The 22127-nt window shown below is 43.9% G+C and overlaps 1 protein-coding gene across 1 annotated transcript; it reads left to right on the top strand.

Moving 5' to 3' along the window:
* Positions 1 to 1438: 1438 nt before the first annotated feature.
* On the top strand, positions 1439 to 19033 carry LOC118427088. The gene is made up of 3 exons (XM_035836725.1): positions 1439 to 1550; positions 6743 to 7024; positions 18711 to 19033. Exons 1-3 carry the CDS (start codon positions 1457 to 1459, stop codon positions 19031 to 19033), a joined length of 699 nt encoding a protein of 232 aa, XP_035692618.1. The 5' UTR covers positions 1439 to 1456.
* Positions 19034 to 22127: the final 3094 nt, after the last annotated feature.

Below are 22127 nucleotides of genomic sequence, written 5' to 3'. Positions count from 1 at the left end.
AACCCTAGTTTTTTCAAAAACTTCTGTGATATACCAAAACCTTATGTTACAAATATTTAAAGTTCTAAACTGCCAACAGAAATGGCACACACACTTTGATATGTGCTCTCTTAATTAGAAGAAGATTTGGAAAATGCTAGGCACAACTTGATGTAAAGAAACACAAATAGCAGAACTTAATTATAAAATACTTCATCAAATTTTACCATGTGGTGATTAATCAAACAAATGGAAAATACAAGATGAAGATGGTCAAGTAGTTGATCCTATTTGTAAATTATGTGACAGTGGACATGTTGACAATTATAAACATATGTTTCTGGAATAAAAAAGGCTAACTAACCTGTGAAACTTGGTACATATATCTGTATCGTTTTGCCCCAGTAACCCCAGTATTGCTTTTGAGGAGTTGATAGGAAAGGTAAACCAGCCAATAAACGAAAATAATCTGAAGAGAAGAATACAAATGATATCTATAGCAAAGTGGGTTATCTTTAAAACATGGATTTTTTCTAGGAAGTGCCCACTGCCCATTTCAGGTCATAACCTATCTAACTTTTTCAATTGTGAAATCAAAAACAGACTTCATGATCTGTAATTTTTACTTCTATGTACTTAAGTACTAAATAATGTTCTTTAAACTCATGAAATGCTCTTACTCATAAAAATGTTTAACCCATAGTAGATAAACTACAGTTCAAATCATGTGTGTTGTAACATACTGTAAACTATCCATTGCTATGAAAGAAAAAGTCTTGACTGTAAATAAAAACTTGTTGTTTTTGTAACCATCTACATGTATCATAATTATTCCATGACAATTGTGGCAATCATGTGGTGTATAGTGGTTATACATAATAGCCTGTATATGTACATGAGAGAAATGCTTGTATAGACGAAGATTATTTTTCCATGTGCAATACCTATTGTGCTTAAGAAATGTACTCTTACTCATGCGATAGTGGGCACTAGTACTTTAAATTACTCCCTGTACAGTAGCTTAGATTCTCTTTTTTTGACTGTTTGTTTTAGGAATAAAGCTTTGAAAAAAGAATTAAAAAAAATCTACAATAAGAGCTGGTCACGTATTTTCTGCATACATGCATGCAAGCGGTTATTTATATAAAGTTTTCACGCATTTTTGTGTCAGACCATCCGGCCTTGACTTTTTCAATGTTTTATTAAACGATAGTGAATGACATATCAATGAAATATTACAGCCGGCTGTTTGCTTTAATGTGGAAAAATCAACAGTCGTTGCCAGTTGATCAAATTGAAGTCATCCGTACCCACCGGTAATTAGATACAACTAAAGGCCGCAAATATTAACAGTGTGATGATTAGATAAATTGTACTATTTGTCGATTTTGGGTAAAGAATATAAGCAAGTGGCGTAGTTGTCTCAAGTCTTCAGAGGCCTGATAGATGTTGGTCCTGTAGCAAACTTGCTCCTGTCATGGTGGTGCTGCTCATCATTGTGGTCGGAGTCTTACCGTTGTTGTCAGCCCAAGTGACCGTCGGTCCGGTTACGTCTGGCCAGGGGGATGTAGGTAAGGAAAGCACCATTTTAACAGTTTCTAAATATAATCACAGATGCCAGCCCACCCACTTCCTTAGCGCGCAAAATATTTACGGGGATGGTTTGAATTATGATTTTGGAAACGGCCATATGTTTCAGGTAGCCACCACTACTTTTCGTGAGTGACACTGAACAAAGTCTGTGGAAGAGCAGCTGCAGATTTTTAACCAACCCTCGGGGATTTACAGTACTAATCTAGACAAAGACGATTGTAAGCCACGTTGTGACTCTGCGAAAATCTCTAAATCATCAGCATGTAATAGACAAGGTACATTCATACAGGTTACAGCAAGAATGATCAAATTTTGACTGTCGCTAATGAATAAGTTAAACAATGTTGGACCCAGATTACAGCCGTGTGGAACCCCAGTGGGTTACAAATGTATCGATTGGACCACTGTTTGTTTTTAGACAATTTGTAGTTTTAGAGTACATCTCTTTTATGGTCATGAGAATTTGCCTCCTATACCGAGTTTGTTCATTTTAGATAAAAGACCTTCTCGCCAAACAGAACCAAAGGTTTGACTAAAATCCACCCATTATAGAAAATCTACCCAGTATAGAATCATATCAAAACTTGGGATATTCTCCTTTTTTTGGCTCGGGTTAGTTCGGGGCTAAACACTTTCATGGGAAAAATGCAATTTGTTCGCTGTCATGGCTATTCCTTTTTTTCAGGATGGGTGCTTTGAATTGTGTTTTGGCCCAGCTCTCATTACCGTATACTCTTGCGCCTTAAAGGTAAATAGGCCCGTGACCTAGATTGACCTCTGAAGCGCTGTGTTAAGTTGCAATGCCGCGCGCCGTGGATGATTAAAAAAAATGTAGTATTAGAATTTTCTTTATAATTGGCTGGATTATTCTCTAGGTTTTCCTCTTTCTGACAGTATCAGTATCAGTTGCCCGGAAAAATCTTCTTCATGTGGTTTTTTAATGCCAAAATGCCCAATTTTGTGCATTATTTTTGACATGAAAATAATGTTTTGCCCCTCTAATTTCTTAAAATTAGAGACGTTGAAGGATCAAAAGTCAGTTGGTCTTGTAGCTGAAGGAATATCCTCTCACCCTATTTACAGTTATTTTGCTTCAGGATAATTTCCTGGTAGAGCTGGTCGCTAGACTTTAGGGTGTGCGTCTCCAATCGAAACCCCAAATAACTGGGGTTATCTCAGCCGGAGCGTGGAATCGTCGTGACCGGCTCTGCCGCCATCTTGGATAATTTAGTTGGCGGGGCTAATAACCTCCTGACTCGCAATAGCTGCTGCGATTGGCCGTGTATGCCACATCATATTTCTTGCATTCCGTTGCATGGGCCTCACAGTTATCAGGATAATTTCGATTTATCGGTTCCTAATATTTACGAAATGTACAGGTGTTTAATCGTTGCCTTGTTCGACCTGAAGGCAGCTAAAAAGGGCTGCAACAATGTAAGCGTTACATGGCCTATTATCAGCATATACTGGCAAGGGTAAAGTACAAAATGGGTAGTTATTGTGTCTTAAATGTACTCTAATTCAAAAAGTAAATTTTCCTACCATATCTTTATTGATGCTTATTGATGTATCACAAAATAGACTACATTGTATTCTGCCCTCATGGAGAAAAATAAAACAAAAGGAGAGCTTTTGTCTTTATCTATTCAGTCTGATATATGCATAACTAATTACCCGTAGTAGTAATAAGGGTGAACTAGACGAATTCATGCAAATGAGATGCAAATATATGCATGGGGTGAAAATCTATTCATGATATACAAATTCATCAAGGATATTGATTTAGTCATGCGATGCAAATTTATTAATGAGGTGTACATTTATGCAAATGTGTTCATGTTTATCAATTAATCTATTCATAATTAGGAATTAATTTATGCATTACTAAGAATTATTCTATGCATAGTTGAAAATGAACTAAGGTGAACCAGATGAATTAATGCAAATGTATTCATGAGATGCAAGTTTGTTAATGAAATGCAAAGTCATTACCTACATGCAAGTTTATGTATGAGATACACATTTATGCTAGCCTGGAATCCATCCTTGTTGTGCTTTGGTCGCTCCAATGAGGTACGCTTCCTGCCAATACGACTGGTCTTCGTTACCATTCGAACGATCGGCATTTGAATATTCGCAGAGATTTCATTTCCTCTCTCGCACTTTATTTCCTCTCTCGTCACTTTTTTTCTCTCTCTCGCACGGTATTCCCTATCTATCCGACTTTATTTTCTCTCTCGCACGGTATTTTCTATCTCTATGGTTTTATTTTCTCTCCCGCACGGTATTTCCTATCCCTCCAACTTTGTTTTCTCTCTCGCACGATATTCCCTATCCCTCCACCGATATTTCCTATCTCTCCACCTTTATTTCCTCTCTCGCACTTTATTTCCTCTCTCGTCACCATTATGTTCTCTCTCGCACGGTATTCCCTATCCTTTCACCTTTACTTCCTCTCCCGCACGGTATTTCCTATCTCTCCACCTTTATTTCCTCTATCGCACTTTATTTCCTCTCTCGGCACCTTTATGTTCTCTCTCGCACGGTATTTCCTTTCTCTCCACCTTTATTTCCTCTCCCGCACGATATTTTCTATCTCTGTGGTTTTATTTTGTCTCCCTCACGGTATTTCCTATCTCTCCACCTTTATTTTCTCTCTCGCACGGTATTTCCTATCCCTCCACCGATATTTCCTATCTCTTCACCTTTATTTCCTATCTCTATAGTTTTATTTCCTCTCTCGCACGATATTTCCTATCTCTCCACCTTTATTTCCTATTTTTATAGTTTTATTTTCTCTCTCGCACGGTATTTCCTATCTCTATGGTTTTATTTCCTCTCTCGCACGATATTTCCTATCTCTCCAGCTTTATTTCCTTTCCCGCACGGTATTTGCTATCTCTATGGGTTTATTTCCTCTCTCGCACGATATTTCCTATCCCTCCACCGATATTTCCTATCTCTCCACCTTTATTTCCTCTCTCGCACTTTATTTCCTCTCTCGTCACCTTTATGTTCTCTCTCGCACGGTATTTCCTATCCCTCCACCTTTATTTCCTCTCTTGCACGGTATTTCCTATCTCTATAGTTTTATTTCCTGTCTCACGCGATATTTCCTATCTCTCCACCTTTATTTCCTATCTCGCAGTTTATTTCCTCCCTCTCAATTTTATTTCCTCTCTCGCACTTTATTTTCTTTCTCGCACGATATTTCGTCTCTCTAGCTCTCTGCTTTTATTTCCTCTCTCGCACGATATTGCCTCTCTGTCGCGCACGATTTTATCCCCCGCGCGCACGATTTTATCCCCCGCGCGCACGATTTTATCTCTCTCGCGCGGTTTCTTCTCGCGCGCGACTTTTGACCCCATTTGGCGTGCCATATGAAGCAGCCCATGACTCTACAGCAGTTATTGAAGTTTGTAGCATACCAGGAAGAGATCCCATTAGACACTCAGAGTTAGTCAGGTCATCCGCATACTTCACTGGGTTGACACTGGGGTGGATATTTTCGTCCAGACAGTTCATAGCTATGACGAATAACGTCGGCGACAATATTCTTCCCTGGGGTGTGCCATCTAGAACGGGCCGCGACTCCCAGACACATCCTTCCCATTTGACGCGCTGGTTGCGATCAGTCAGGTAGCTAGAGATGCATGCCCAGAGGTTTCGTCTTATGTCCAACCTTGCAAGGCTACACAAGAGCTTCCCATGGTCAATGTTGTCGAACGCATTGGAGAAGTCTATGAATGCCACATGGACGTCCATTTTTGGACTGCTATTTAGAGCGTCATGCCATGCTTGTGTCATCTGTATGAGGGCTGAGAAGGTAGACCTACCACGCCTGAAACCGTGCTGTGAGTTAAGAATTTTGTCATCGGTGTCTCTCAATAGTAGCTCACGGACAAAGACCTCTAACACTTTGCAAAGGCAACTAGTCAAGGAGATCCGACGAAACTCTTCGGGACCTTTCGGTTTAGGTGTTTTTGGTACAGGCACGACGAGTTCCTCTTTCCACTTGCTTGGAAAGGTTCTGAAAACAGCTTTTGTAACTGTCCGTCAGGATCGGAGCGAGCTCCTCGCAGAAGGTTGTCAGAAGCCAGGGTGGTAATTGATCCCCCCCCCCCCCCCCTGTTGCCTTAGCTTACATGGATTGCCCCGTTTCAACTGAAGCTTAACCTGGCCTATGCTTAGCTCAGGTAATGACCCGTCCGAGAGCTGGCTAGCTGGCTAGCTACATCCGCAACATCAGGAATGGTACGATCTACGTTGGCCCAGACTGAGGGACTCGCTCAGGGACGTTCGCTCAGGGACTCGCACATGTCTTTCTCTTCGGTAGCTGAGCCTTTGAAGAATAGAAATACATTATTTTACATAATTAACGAGAATAATCTAACAGAGCAATTTTTTTCAGTGTATCTCTTGTCCCGGACATGATATGTTTTGACATTTTAGTTGTAGATAGCTATCAGCGTCATGCCAAAGTGGGGTAACTTTCAGCCCCTAACATTTTTAAGACATTCCAAAGAGGATAACTGCAGAAAAGATTGACATCATTATAGGCCTGCGGGTAGCTTAGAAAATGAGGACTTAATTTGCATGATTAATGTAGAAATTGCATAATTCCATTGTTTTCAATAACTGGACTTCACTAAATGTAACATATGCAAATTATGGAGGTATGAGGTCGCCGAAATCTAGTTGGACTCTATATTGTGAATCACTCATTAGGTACACAACGACATCGTGAGTCACTCGTTTGCACATATGGAGAGACCCATTAGAAAAACATGAATATACTGAACACACAGACAAATGCATATATATATATATATATAAACACACACACACACACACATATATATATATATATATATATATATATATATATATATATATATATATATTATATATATGCATTTACATTTAGCGTAATGAAAGTCCATTCACGGACGTTTCCAGATCTCTCTCTATAGCTCTCTCTCTCTCCTCTCTCTCTCTCTCTCTCTCTGTCTCTCCTCTCTCTGTCTCTTTCTCTCTCTCTCTCTCTCTATATATATATATATATACATATATATATTCAGTTCATATGGCTTTGAGGGTAATAATGGAAACTAGCCAAAGAAACACGTCCTCTGTCGCTCTTGTTTACTCGCAAACATGTGCCGTGTAGACTGGCGACCTTGTGGCGACTTCCCGTGGGATAATGGTGACGTCACGGTAGACTGTGACTACAGCTACGTTGAAGTCAAGCAGTGGCACAGCTGGTCAGGCACACCTCCAGACGACCCGGTACTAGTTTTGCGAGGACGGTGTACTGTGACCTGTCCCGTGGGAGCCGACGTGTTGGTCGGTCCACCATACTCTGACTACTCCGGATGGGACCTGGACGACGGAGCTTACTACTGCAACGCCGGGAACAGCACATGGATGGGAACAGAACCTGTGTGTCTTGGTAAGATTTGGATATTGTAAGAAAACATTCTACCTCCATTGTAAAAAAAAAAGAATATATTTTTGTGTCCGCGCTTCCGGAAAAATGACATAATAAGAAGTTATGGATGGGTCTTCATTAGGGGTGTGTACCGGTACAGTGGACCCGTACAAAACCGCTTTCTCTTGTTGGACCTGTCTAGAAAACTCGGATCTGAAAAAAAGTCAGTGGACAGGATGTTGGACCGATTCGAAAATAAACAGATTATAGGCCATTATACCGGCAGGTGTTCATGTGTTTTGGGGCTTACAGATCTAAGAAAAGAACAAGAACGAAGTAGAGGAGTGTTGATAATCATTTTACATCATGCCTGGGCCGCGACGCTTTGAAGTCTTATCACATCGGCTTCCATCGAATAATTCGAACATACTCTGCGCATGCCGAGTACGGCGCGGTCGAAAATTCAAATACCTGATTCTGACGTTGGAACATTACTGTTGTAACAATTTGTGTTCGGGAGCACCAAATTTTTTTCAACTTTTGGCGCATTTCGCATCGAATTAATAGGACATATACCTCTACCTTTGTGCCAAATTTCAACTCATTCGATAAAAAATGAAACTACTTGCATTGCTTTAAATTCTGACTCATCCTCGTAGGTCCAAGTCCAGGTTCAGTTCCGGACCTGGACCTGACCCCGAACCGTACCTGAACCTGGATTTCCTGTACCGGTACCCACCCTATAGTTTTGATCATATCTAATAAGTTGATAAGTTATGCTGCAGAACGGTTTTTGTATCTTTTGTAGTTGACATGCTATGGTCTCCTTCGGGCAGGTAGAACCATGGTAAAAAATCGAGGTTTCATATGTCGGTTTCATACGCGCCTGACAGTCGAACCGCAGGTCACCCTAGAACGCGTTATTCTCTAAGATACGGCTTTTGACGCGAACCGATTTGACCCTGCTGCATGGCTATAAACAACTGCCTGTTGTACAGCAAAACGACCTCGTACCTCCATAAGGGCAGATGTTTCGTGTAAGACATCACGAAATCGCCGGCAAATGCAGCCAGGCTTGCGGGGGTCTGTCGGGGTCCGTGCCCGATCGCGCCGTCCATGTGTACGCTGCATCATCACGATATGCGCGTCGATAACGTCACGAAATTGTCGGCAAGCGCAGCCAGGGATACGGGGGCCTGTCGGGCCCGTGCCCGATCGCGCCGTCCATGTGTACGCTGCATCATCACGATATGCGCGTCGATAACGTCACGAAATTGTCGGCAAGCGCAGCCAGGGATGCGGGGGCCTGTCGGGACCATGCCCGATCGCGCTGTCCATGTGTACGCCGCATCATCACGATGTACGCGTCGATAACGTCACGAAATTGTTCGCAAGCGCAGCCAGGGATACGGGGGCCTGTCGGGCCCGTGCCCGATCGCGCCGTCCATGTGTACGCTGCATCATCACGATATGCGCGTCGATAACGTCACGAAATTGTCGGCAAGCGCAGCCAGGGATGCGGGGGCCTGTCGGGGCCATGCCCGATCGCGCTGTCCATGTGTACGCCGCATCATCACTATGTACGCGTCGATAACGTCACGACATTGTCGGCAAGCGCGGCCAGGGATGCGGGGCCTATCAAGGTACATGCCCGATCGCGCAGTACATGTGAAAGGCGCATCATCGCGTATAAGATGTTGTGCATGACCGTTCCTACTGGTGTATTACACTATACATATGATCTGAAATTCCCTGTAGTATTGTAGCAGGTCTTGCTGCTACAAGGGTATCGGGGCATGCCACTGCTTGTGTGCGGGATGACCTGGGCTTTCCGCCGTAGATGATATTGTGGTCGATCGTTTCGATTGGTGTGACATTATACGGCTGGTCTAAAATGCCCTGTAGTATTGTAGTAGATCTTGCCGCTGTGAGTATAGCGGGGTACACCGCTGCTCACGCACGGGGTGACCTAGCCTTTCATGCCGTAAAAGATCTTGAGGTTAACCGTTCCTACTGATGTATTACATTATACAGATGGTCTGAAACGTCCTGTAGTAGTGTAGTATTGTAGTAGGTCTTGCCGCTACGAGGGTAGCGGGGCACGCCACTGCTGGTGTACGGGACGACCTGGCCTTTCATGCCGTAAAATATATTGAGGTTGACCGTTCCTACTGATGTATTACATTATACAGATGGTCTGAAATGCCCTGTAGTAGTGTAGTATTGTAGTAGGTCTTGCCGCTACGAGGGTAGCGGGGCACGCCACTGCTGGTGTACGGGACGACCTGGCCTTTCATGCCGTAAAAGATATTGAGGTTGACCGTTCCTACTGATGTATTACATTATACAGATGGTCTGAAATGCCCTGTAGTAGTGTAGTATTGTAGTAGGTCTTGCCGCTACGAGGGTAGCGGGGCACGCCACTGTTGGTGTACGGGACGACCTGGCCTTTCATGCCGTAAAAGATATTGAGGGTGACCGTTCCTACTGATGTATTACATTATACAGATGGTCTGAAATGCCCTGTAGTAGTGTAGTATTGTAGTAGGTCTTGCCGCTACGAGGGTAGCGGGGCACGCCACTGCTGGTGTACGGGACGACCTGGCCTTTCATGCCGTAAAAGATATTGAGGTTGACCGTTCCTACTGGTGTATTACATTTTACGGATGGTCTGAAACGTCCTGTAGTAATGTAGTATTGTAGTAGGTCTTGCCGCTACGAGGATAGCGGGGCACGCCACTGCTGGTGTACGGGACGACCTGGCCTTTCATGCCGTAAAAGATATTGAGGGTGACCGTTCCTACTGATGTATTACATTATACAGATGGTCTGAAATGCCCTGTAGTAGTGTAGTATTGTAGTAGGTCTTGCCGCTACGAGGGTAGCGGGGCACGCCACTGCTGGTGTACGGGACGACCTGGCCTTTCATGCCGTAAAAGATATTGAGGTTGACCGTTCCTACTGGTGTATTACATTTTACGGATGGTCTGAAACGTCCTGTAGTAATGTAGTATTGTAGTAGGTCTTGCCGCTACAAGGGTATCGGGGCATGCCACTGCTTGTGTACGGGACGACCTGGCCTTTCAGCCGTAGAAGATATTGTGGTTGGTCGTTCCCACTGGTGTGACATTATACAGATGGTCCTAAATGTCCTCTAGTATTGTAGTATTGTAGTAGGTCTTGCCGCTGTAAGGCTGGCGGGTACACTGCTGCTCACGTACGGGGCGACCTGACCTTTCATGCCGTAAAAGATATTGTGCTTGACCGTTCCTACTGGTGTATTACATTTTACAGATGGTCTGAAACGTCCTGTAGTATTGTAGTAGGTCTTGCCGTTTCAAGGGTATCAGGGCATGCCACTGCTTGTGTACGGGACTACCTGGGCTTTGAGCCGAAGAAGATATTGTGGTTGGCCGTTTCGACTGGTGTGGCATTATACGGAAGGAATAAAATGCCCTGTAGTATAGTAGTATTGTAGTAGGTCTTGCCGCCATAAGGGTATCGGGACACGCCACTTCTCGTGTACGGGACGACCTAGGCTTTCAGCCGTAGAAGATATTGTGGTTGATCTTTTCGACTGGTGTGACATTATACGGATGGTCTAAAATGTCCTGTAGTATTGTAGTAAGTCTAACCGCTACAAGGGTATCGGGGTACACCGCTGCTCACGTACGGGGCGACATGGCCTTTCATGCCGTAAAAGATATTGAGGTTGACCGTTTCTACTGATGTATTACATTTTACAGATGGTCTGAAATGCCCTTTAGTAGTGTAGTATTGTAGTAGGTCTTGCCGCTACGAGGGTAGCGGGGCACGCCACTGCTGGTGTACGGGACGACCTGGCCTTTCATGCCGTAAAAGATATTGAGGTTGACCGTTCCTACTGATCATGATGTATTACATTATACGGATGGGTTGAAACGTCCTGTAGTATTGTATTAGGTCTTGCCGCTACAAGGGTATCGGGGTATGCCCCTTCTCGGAACTTGCTAAATTATGAGATGTACATTGTGCTGAACAACAACAAAATGTGTGAAATTCATTTTCATGTATCCTTATCTGCCTCGTTCACGAAGTCCAGCCAAGATATGCCTCATGTTGAGCTCAACTCAATATTCCTATTCCACTATAGCAATTTTTGACAATTATGCATGGTTTTCATGATGCTACACACACAAAAATGACCATGAACCTGCCACCGAATGTAAGATTTTACCTTGTATCATGATTCAAACCCGAAAAATATCCATAAAGTCTTCCTAACTGTGACGGCTCATGTTAAATGTGTTCTAATTAAACAATGGTTGTTGTCAAATCATCATGTGTCTTTCTTTATAGCAAAGGTAAAACCAGCCATCAAGCTCACTGGTTGGAGGTAAGGACCTTTTAAAATGACCGGGATTTAGAGAGATGAAAATTCTGTGTTAATTGCTTCTGTCAACTGCCTTTGGCACATGATGATGAGCACACACCCTTTAATTATCGGTGCTTAGTCTCCATTTTCTTAGTTATCAAAAACAAACAAACCCATGCTAAAACTCGTATCTTTATCAGAAATATCATTGAACGGAGTGGGTTTATAAAATTCCTTCAGTGATTATGCAAATAGGATTATACTAAAAATCATGACGATTCGTCAAACCCTTCCTGAGATATTCCCTTTCAATGTCTGACACACGGTTCCAGCAGCCGCTAGAATGCAAAACCTAAACCACTTACTCCCGGTCTTTAAGAGCTCACAAAAATCACGACCATTGCACGTCCAGAACTCGAGATATCAAACCAGGAAGTTCCGCTGTAGAACCAAAACAAACCGCTAGGGGCCCAAAATCGAATCGTTTCAAGATCTAATAAAGACCGACCCACGTACCAAATATCAATACAGTCCATCCGGGCATTCTTGAGTAATGCTGGTCTTCTACACATACGTGTACACACTCACAAACACACATAACCTTATAGCGTAGGTAGACATAGCTTGAGGGTTTTAATTACATGGCTGTTTATAGTTTTACATACCTATCTCACACTCCAAGTATGAGCCGTTTTGGTCGACCCCATCTTCCGATCGACCTCTTTTTTTTCATGCAGTGACTTTTGATTATATACAGCCTTTCGATATTGAGCTAATATTTTCTGAGCGATATATGACATATATTTCAGATGTCATCTTCAGGGGTAATGTTACTGCATGAACACTTCAAAATTGTATCTTCTATGGATGAACGAAAGTTAATTTCATCTTCATTATCAATAATTCAAAAATGATTTCTGTAGGTATGCATTCATAATTCCCACGAAATTCCTTGTCACAGAGCACGAAATCGAACGGCGGACGGGTCTTGGATCTCTAAATGACAGTTTTGGACAGTAATACGCCCATCGATCGATGTTCGTATGTCTTCAACCCCCGTTTAATGTGATCGGGTAGATAAAAATGAAAACATACAATGGGCCGAGAAAACGGTAAGAGGATGATCTCTAAAAATAAACATTTTGAAGTAGAATAAACTGGGGCCCGTGCTACTGCTGTTTGGCTGGTGACCAGTAAAGTTAACTCGTAACTAACCGACTGCTCTGCAATTTTGTGTTCTAAGGTCGACACGTCAGTTTATTACAAGTCCGCCAAATTCGTTGCGATATGCTTTGTCAGGGTGTTGTCTCTAGCTATTCGTCCTCTGTTTCAATAGATGATCCATTATGAAGAACATCGAGAATCTAAACCAAACAACTTCAAATTCAAATGTTGTGAAAGAATATAGAACCTATTGCAACGGCGTGTCTAGATATCAATAACAGTGCGAAAACATATAATGTGTTAAACTTTGTATTTTTTTTCTTGTGAAAGCCCGTCGATAGAAATAAGACTGGTTTCCATAACCCACATATAAACTTGGAGCTGCGCATGTACATGTGCTTTCAGGTAACGGTTTATCCGTCAGACATGTTAAACTTTGCATATTACATGCATTCGTATCCCATCGACAATACTGAAAAGTGTTACTTTTCAATAAATGAAACAGAGGATTTCTATCTATGTATGGTACTCTACAGTGATACCAAAGTATCGAGCAAATGTTGAGAACATATGAAGGATTATTCCGACATGGTAAAACGTCAGACGTATTTTAAACAGAACGTCAGTGATCCAAGTCAATTGTGAATTGTGTAAATCCAATGTTTTATTACACGCAGGATCCTTGGTCTTAGATATCATTATGGGAACTTAGGTTGCAAATAACAAGGTACCGTATATTGAAACACTCGTAGGATGAAAGAACTTTTTAAGACTCGAACGCAACATGACATTCGAAGACTGCTTTCTGCCTTGTGATACAAATTGGAAGTTTTTTTCTAATGATATGGGCAATCGTGCGTTCTTGCCAATTGGATACTAATTTCAGTCTACGTGCGAAGACATGGGACAATAACATTTAAACATTTAAAGTACAACAGAAAAATATGACATTTTCCATTAACACAACGCTACATTTTTCTTGTTCCTCCTTAATACGCCATGCAAAGAAATATAATTAATTATGGTGCGAATGTTCAACCCCTACGGTAGTCATTACAGGATTAAACAAAACACTGATTTTGGATTATATAATTGATATAAAAGGCAGAAATGACTAGTCAAAGAGTCATTTCTTTTTACGGGCCCTAACGTAACAAAGTTAATGTCACTGACCTAATAGAATACGTACGTGAACAGTGTGCCCGCTACCCAAGGCCTACAACAATACTACAAGACATTTTAGACCATCCGTATAATGTCACACCAGTCGAAACGACCAACCACAATATCTTCTACGGCTGAAACGCCAGGTCGTCCCGTACACGAGAAGTGGCATGCCCCGCTAGCCTTACAGCGGCAAGACCTACTACAATACTACAGAACATTTTAGACCATCCGTATAATATCAAACCAGTCAAAACGATCAACCACAACATCTTCTACGGCTGAAAGGCCAGGTCGTCCCGTACATAAGAAGTGGCATACCCCGATACCCTTGTAGCGGCAAGACCTACTACAATACTAAAATACTACAGGGCATTTTAGACCATCCGTATAATGTCACACCAGTCGAAACGATCAACCACAATATCTTCTACGGCGGAAAGCCCAGGTCGTCCCGTACACGAGAAGTGGCATGCCCCGATACCTTTGTAGCGGCAAGACCTACTACAATACTACACTACTACAGGGCATTTCAGACCATCTGTATAATGTAATACATCAGTAGGAACGGTCAACCTCAATATCTTTTACGGCATGAAAGGCCAGGTCGTCCCGTACACCAGCAGTGGCGTGCCCCGCTACCCTCGTAGCGGCAAGACCTACTACAATACTACACTAATACAGGGCATTTCAGACCATCTGTATAATGTAATACATCAGTAGGAATGGTCACCCTCAATATCTTTTACGGCATGAAAGGCCAGGTCGTCCCGTACACCAGCAGTGGCGTGCCCCGCTACCCTCGTAGCGGCAAGACCTACTACAATACTACACTACTACAGGGCATTTCAGACCATCTGTATAATGTAATACATCAGTAGGAACGGTCACCCTCAATATCTTTTACGGCATGAAAGGCCAGGTCGTCCCGTACACCAGCAGTGGCGTGCCCCGCTACCCTCGTAGCGGCAAGACCTACTAGAATACTACACTACTACAGGGCATTTCAGACCATCTGTATAATGTAATACATCAGTAGGAACGGTTAACCTCAAGATCTTTTACGGCATGAAAGGCCAGGTCGTCCCGTACACCAGCAATGGCGTGCCCCGCTACCCTCGTAGCGGCAAGACCTACTACAATACTACACTACTACAGGGCATTTCAGACCATCTGTATAATGTAATACATTAGTAGGAACGGTCAACCTCAATATCTTTTACGGCATGAAAGGCCAGGTCGTCCCGTAGACCAGCAGTGGCTTGCCCCGCTACTCTCGTAGCGGCAAGACCTACAATACTACACTACTACAGGGCATTTCAGACCATCTGTAAAATGTAATACATCAGTAGAAACGGTCAACCTCAATATCTTTTACGGCATAAAAGGCCAGGTCGCCCGTACACCAGCAGTGGCTTGCCCCGCTACTCTCGTAGCGGCAAGACCTACAATACTACACTACTACAGGGCATTTCAGACCATCTGTAAAATGTAATACATCAGTAGAAACGGTCAACCTAAATATCTTTTACGGCATAAAAGGCCAGGTCGCCCCGTACGTGAGCAGCGCTGTACCCCAATACCCTTGTAGGGGTAAGACTTACTACAATACTACAATACTACAGGACATTTTAGACCATCCATATAATGTCACACCAGTCGAAACGATCAACCACAATATCTTCTATGGCTGAAAGCCCAGGCCGTCCAGTACACGAGAAGTGGCATGCCCCGATACCCTTGTAGTTGCAAGACCTACTACAATACTACACTACTACAGGGCATTTCAGACCATACGTATAATGTGATACATCAGTAGAAACGGTCAACCACAATATCTTCTACGGCTGAAAGGCCAGGTCGTCCCGTACACCAGCAGTGGCGTGCCCCGCTACCCTCGTAGCGGCAAGACCTACTACAATACTACACTACTACAGGGCATTTCAGACCATACGTATAATGTGATACATCAGTAGAAACGGTCAACCACAATATCTTCTACGGCTGAAAGCCCAGGTCGTCCCGTACACCAGCAGTGGCGTGCCCCGCTACCCTCGTAGCTGTAAGGCCTACTACAATACTACACTACTACAGGGCATTTCAGGCCATACGTATAATGTGATACATCAGTAGAAACGGTCAACCACAATATCTTCTACGGCTGAAAGCCCAGGTCGTCCCGTACACGAGAAGTGGCATGCCCCGATACCCTTGTAGTGGCAAGACCTACTACAATACAACACTACTACAGGGCATTTTAGTCCTTCCGTATAATGTCACACCAGTCGAAACGGCCAACCACAATATCTTCTACGGCTGAAAGGCCAGGTCGTCCCGTACACCAGCAGTGGCCCCGCTACCCTCGTATCGTCAAGACCTACTACAATACTACACTACTACAGGGCATTTCAGACCATACGTATAATGTGATACATCAGTAGAAACGGTCAACCTCAATATCTTTTGCGGCATGAAAGGCCAGGTCGCCCCGTACGTGAGCAGCGGTGTACCCCGCTAGCCTCACAGCGGCAAGATCTACTACAATACTACAATACTACAGAAAATTTTAGACCATCCGTATAATGTCACACTAGTCGAAACGATCAACCACAATATCTTTAACGGCGGAAAGCCCAGGTCATCCCGCACACGAGCAGTGACATGCCCCGATACCCTTATGGCGGCAAGACCTGCTACAATGCTACATGGCATTTTAGACCATATGTATAGTGTAATACACCAGTAGGAACGGCCATGCGCAACAGCGCCTTTCACATGTACTGCGCGATCGGGCATGCACCTTGATGGTCCCCGCATCCCTGGCTGCGCTTGCCGACAATTTCGTGACGTTATCGACGCGTACATCGTGATGATGTGGCGTACACATGGACGGCGCGATCGGGCACGGGCCCCGACAGGACCCCGTATCCCTGGCTGCGCTTGCCGACAATTTCGTGACGTTATCGACGCGTACACTGTGATGATGTAGCGTACACATGGACGGCGCAGTCGGGCATGGACCCCGATAGACCCCCGCAAGCCTGGCTGCGCTTGCCGGCGATTTCGTGATGTCTTACATGAAACATCTGCCTACATAGGGCAGTAATGTACACACTTTTTCACATCTACAGGTTTCGCCCAGTATAACCATGTAGACATTTCGTGCATTGCAAAATGACAGTGAACGCTGTGGCTTACGAAACATTGGCATTTTTTGGTCCGTTTATTTGTGGTTGTCTTTTTTACCATTCACCTTGATCCCATTAGCTAACCCCACTGTGTGATAGCCAATTTCCTCACTTTTAAATTGATACCAAAGTTTCTCGGTTAATTTCAGGAGCAACGGGCTTGCCCCAAAATTATGTGACAACATGTTGAATTTCCCGGCATCTTATTTCGAACGTGAAACCGCACACATTGATCTTTCACTATGCTTTACAAATCTTAGACATGAAGTATTGATATCAGTATGCTTGCAAATGAATCCCACTTATTCTGGCTTCTGGTTAATGTCAGTTTCATTTTGATGGGTTTTAAGAAGTCTATTTGCGACGGCAAGTCCTGAGTCGCAACTTTTATCAACTTTTCCAAACGCTGCAACATTAGGTTTGAACTCACCTGACCCCCACGACACGGAAAATGGAACGTACCGGCTGGAACCCAGGTTCGGACCAGGAGTTCGAAACAGATTGACTCAAAATCTGATGTTTTAAAAAAAGTCTGACTTTGCACTAAATAAAACCCTGTGTCTATGTGTACTTGTCTATCATCATGTCACTTATTATATTGCATCTGACAGTCGGACCCATTCAGCTTCTCGTACCAAGAAATGAGACCTGCGACACCATGCGAAATGTATGAAAATACGGTCGAAACGCAGGGTAGTGTGCGTGGCCTGCTACCACCAGACAATATCAGATGTTTTGGGCTAAAATTTAATTTAAATTTAAAAATACCTCGGGTGAGTTATGCATTCCACAAACAAACGGACGCACACACACGGCCCGCTACCGTGGTAGATAGTCTAAGTGATAACTAACATAATGTAATACTAATTATGCAAATCAACAGCTAATTTCCATAATCAATGAGGAAAGTTCAGAAATCCACTGAATTCCATGATAGGACTTTCAAACTTGTTTGCATCGTTTTTGCTTGAAAGGTACTTTAGATAATAATCTACATGGAAAGATGCATTTTATTTTAATCAGTGGCCAATTAACAGAAATAAACTGTTTTCTATATATCTCATTTTGACCTATATCTATGGACACAGCTGGAGGAGCCTTAGGAGCCTTGTGAGCTGGACGCTCTTACACTGGGGACAAAATCCTCTGACAAGCCTGAAATTCTGATTGACCAGGGATGCTACCAGGTCATCTGTGGTCAGTAGTATAGTAGGAGCACGCTGACTAATATTATTCAGGAGCAACATGGAGCGGATCAGAGGTCAGAGGTCGCACGCAAACTATTATTATTCAGGCGCAGGTCAGAAGTCATCGTCTGCTGATATTTTGTATCCAGGCTCAGGTCAGAGGTCAGATATTATTCATTCAGGCGCAGGTCAGAGGTCATCGTCTATATTATCCATTCAGGTGGTGCAAGGTGGAGCAAGTCAGAGGTCAGATATAATTCATTCAGGAGGAGCAGTCAGAGGTCACATATTATTTATTCAGGTGGTGCAGGTCAGGGGTCAGATATAATATATTCAGGCGGAGCAACAAGGAACAGGGAAGAAAAGCCAACTGCTACAAATCTGTGTCTGCAGGTCCGTTCCCAGCCCACCAAGGTTAACCCTTGGGGGTGTGTGCGTTCCGTGGGTCGGGTCCGCAAAAGGTCTGGGCTTCATCTTAGACAAATACCTCACCCTGCAAGAGCAAGTAACCTCAATGGTTACTAAAGCCTCTCGTAGACTGCACTTCTTGAGACTACTTGCAAAGCAAGGGACCAGTGTCGCCGACCTAGTGACTGTCTACGTGTCCCTCGTGCGCCCAGTCCTTGAATATGGTCATGTCCTCCTTGTAGGCTGTAGCAAGGAACAGGAACGTGCAATGCAGAGAGTCCAACAGCGAGCTCTACGGATTATCAGCCGAGCGGGCAGGCGCGATTTGCCCGACCTGCCCACCCTCCAGTCGCGACGCGAGGATGCAGCTGTCAAACTATTCAGACAAATGTTGGATATTGAGCATCCCCTACATGACCTGGTCCCAGCTTCCAGATCAACTGCCACGGGACGATCACTGAGAAACAAAAACACTATCTCCATCCCCCCAGCTAGAACCAAAAGACTTCAGAACTCTTTCCTGCACACAGCCATCAAGCTGTACAATAAGACTATAGACACTTAGCTTGTAATGGTGGTGGTAATGATGGTACTCAATTGTTAGGGTTGTATACAATTTTGTGTAATTCTATATTGTCCTTATGTATATATGCGGACGCAGCAGGCCATGTTTGTTGTACATTCCAACGCCATTCAGGCTACCACTTTGTGTATGTCTGTTATGTTGCGAATCAATAAAGGAAATGATGAGGTCAGAGGTCATCGTGTGACGGCAAAATCTAGGGAATTAGGTATTTCCTTAGCTTTGGTCGGGGTGACATAGGGGTCAAGTCGGCAGTTTGACCTACCAAGGTAACTATGACAACCCCCCCCCCCCCCAACACCAGCCCCTATTTCGAGACATGCTCATATTTGGCCTGGTTGTAAGTCTTTACGCCGGTATACCTAACCTTTTTCTTTATCTTATCTATTTTTTTTTAACCAAGGGTCAGGCCGACATTCTGCCCCAACAAGGGAATTCTTACACCCTCAAATTCCAACACCACCCCCACCCCCGGCTCGTGTGACATGCCCTTACTTGCCCTGGTCGTAAGGCAATCATTGCCGGGATACCTTACTTTATTTCTTAATTTTATCTAGTTTTATCGTACAGGTTAGTTGCACGTACGAACATATACAATCTATACGTACATACAGTGAAACATTGCTTTTGAGTAGCTATACGTGTTGCTCCGGAGTAAAACAAACTGCTCCGGAGTATGCTCCTGAGTAGTTGAGTAAGTATATTTGTTGCCCCCCCCCACCCCCCGCCAACAAAACTTTTAGCTCCTGTAACTAAAACAACAGGAGCTAATTGACTCATTTGCATTAACTGTGTCTTACGAGTAGCCTTGCTATCCTTTGAAATCCAAATTGTCTTCAGCTTGACTTTGGCTTAGCTTTGTTTTCTTTGGAATCCAAATTGTCTTCAGTCTGAATTGTCTTACAACCTTTCCTATTGGACATCTGAAATTGTCTTCATTCATAGTTAGAGTATAAAAGACCTGTTTCTTCCAGATCTCTTCAGTGTCACTGACGAAGGATAGTGGATTCTATCCGAAACGTCTGACCGTTTCAAAAACCATATCCAGTTGCTTGAGTAACTATTTTTGGCGTATATTTGTTGTCATGTACGTACGAACATATACCATCTATATGTACATGCAGTAAAGATTTTCTTTGGAGTAGCTATACGTGTTGCTCCGGAGTAAAACAAACTGATCCGGAGTAAAACAAACTGCTCCGGAGTAAAAAAAAAAACTGATCCGGAGTATCCTCCGGAGTAAGTATATTTGTCATGTACGTACGAACATATACCATCTATATGCAGTGAATCATTGCTTTGGAGTAGCTATACGTGTTGCTCCGGTGTAAAAAAAACTGCTCCGGAGTAAAAACACTACTCCGGAGTAGGAGGGTGAGTAAGTATGTTTTTTATAAGTAAGTATATTTGTCGTGAACTACGAACATATACCACCCATATGTACATGCAGTAAATCATTGCTTTAGAGTAGATATGCGTGTCGCTTCGGAGTAAATAATCTGCTCCGGAGTAAAAACACTGCTCCGGAGTATGCTCCGGAGTATGCTCCGGAGTAAGGGAGTAAGTATATTTGTTGTAAGTAAGTATATTTGTCATGTACGTATGAACATGTACCATATATATGTACATGCAGTGAATCATTGCTTTAGAGCGGCTATACGTGTTGCTCCGGAGTAAAACAAAAACTGCTCCGGAGTAAGCTACGGAGTAAGGGAGTAAGTATGTATGTTCGAGTTAAATACTGCATACATATTTGCCATGTACGTGCCTGTTATGTAGGCATATATCAACACAACAACACAAAAGACACTAGTGTACGGTGATCCTGTTTCTTAACTTTACTAGATCACTTGACGGCGAAAAAATGTATCAAGGAATTCATAAACAACGCACATATCGGCCTATATGTGTAACGTGGTATCACATTAGGAAAGAAAAAATTGTACTGCAAGCGATATAGCGACCTCAAATTACTTCAGGACGAGGTAAACATATTTTTTCATCAATGTTTGTTGTAGGACCCAGTTCTTGCTGTGTACAACTTCATTACTGTAACGAGGCAACGCAGCGAACTCTATTAGATAATTTTTGCCAGCGCGCTTCGTCTGTTTGATGACACGTTGAGGAAAATCGCCTGGCTGGTGAGGTAGTGCGATGGACCAGTCTCGATAGAGTGTCCACTCCTCCTTGTCACCGCTGTGGTAGCCGCTGTCGTAGCCGGTACGTTCACTTTCATCAGATGATACCGTCCCGGAGGACACATCTGTCCCTGTATCACTCTCGGAACCACTTTGGTCGCTATCGGTTTCTTCTGTGGAGTCTCCCTGCTCGGAGCCCATCACAGATTCGGCGTCTGAGACGCTTTCTTCATCTTGTGACGCCATCGAATCCCCATCTTCGGAACCAACCGTGTCCGTATCCTGTTCAGACGACACGTCGGAGTCGTCGAAAACATCGCACTCCCGGTAAGAGCCCGTCTCGGCATCAACGACGACTTCTCCCGAGGCAACACCTGACTTGTATCGGTGTTTTCTTTCCAGATGGCGATCGAGGTTGAACGCACGATCAAACTCCCGATCACAAACTTTGCAATGATTTACTACATGTGCACATAGATGGTCTTCCCCTCGTACTGCTACCTTGTCGTGGTGGGGAAGCTTGAGTGCCTCAAGGATCCTGTGGGCTATACCGGCGGGGGCTCCCATGCCCCTGGCAGGTCTAACCATGCCGGGCAGGTTACGGGTGAGAGGTCAGACGAAGGGCAGTGCAAGCCGGGCAGACGGAGCTCAATAGCCTTGGAAGGCAGTCCGTCTAGGGGAAGGAAAACCCTGATTCCAAACCACCTGCTGTCTTGCAGGTTTTGCCTTTTGAGGCCAAGGCTAAGGGAGTTAACCCTGACCAAAATTCCGGAGGGAGGGACCCGCAGGCAGTCGTTGGTGCGGACTTATCCACAGCCATCGTCTGGCATCCCCTGCAGCTATAGGGATGCTTCGGACGTATAGACTTTGTCTCTCCTTCGGAGTGAATTCCTAGAGTCGAGTGGGGTGTGGTGCGCTATGGGCAAGGCACCGCTCCC

The sequence above is a fragment of the Branchiostoma floridae genome, chromosome 12, assembly GCF_000003815.2.
Source record: "Branchiostoma floridae strain S238N-H82 chromosome 12, Bfl_VNyyK, whole genome shotgun sequence".
Classification (NCBI taxonomy): Eukaryota; Metazoa; Chordata; class Leptocardii; order Amphioxiformes; family Branchiostomatidae; genus Branchiostoma; species Branchiostoma floridae.
This window is presented reverse-complemented; position numbering and strand designations above follow the sequence as displayed.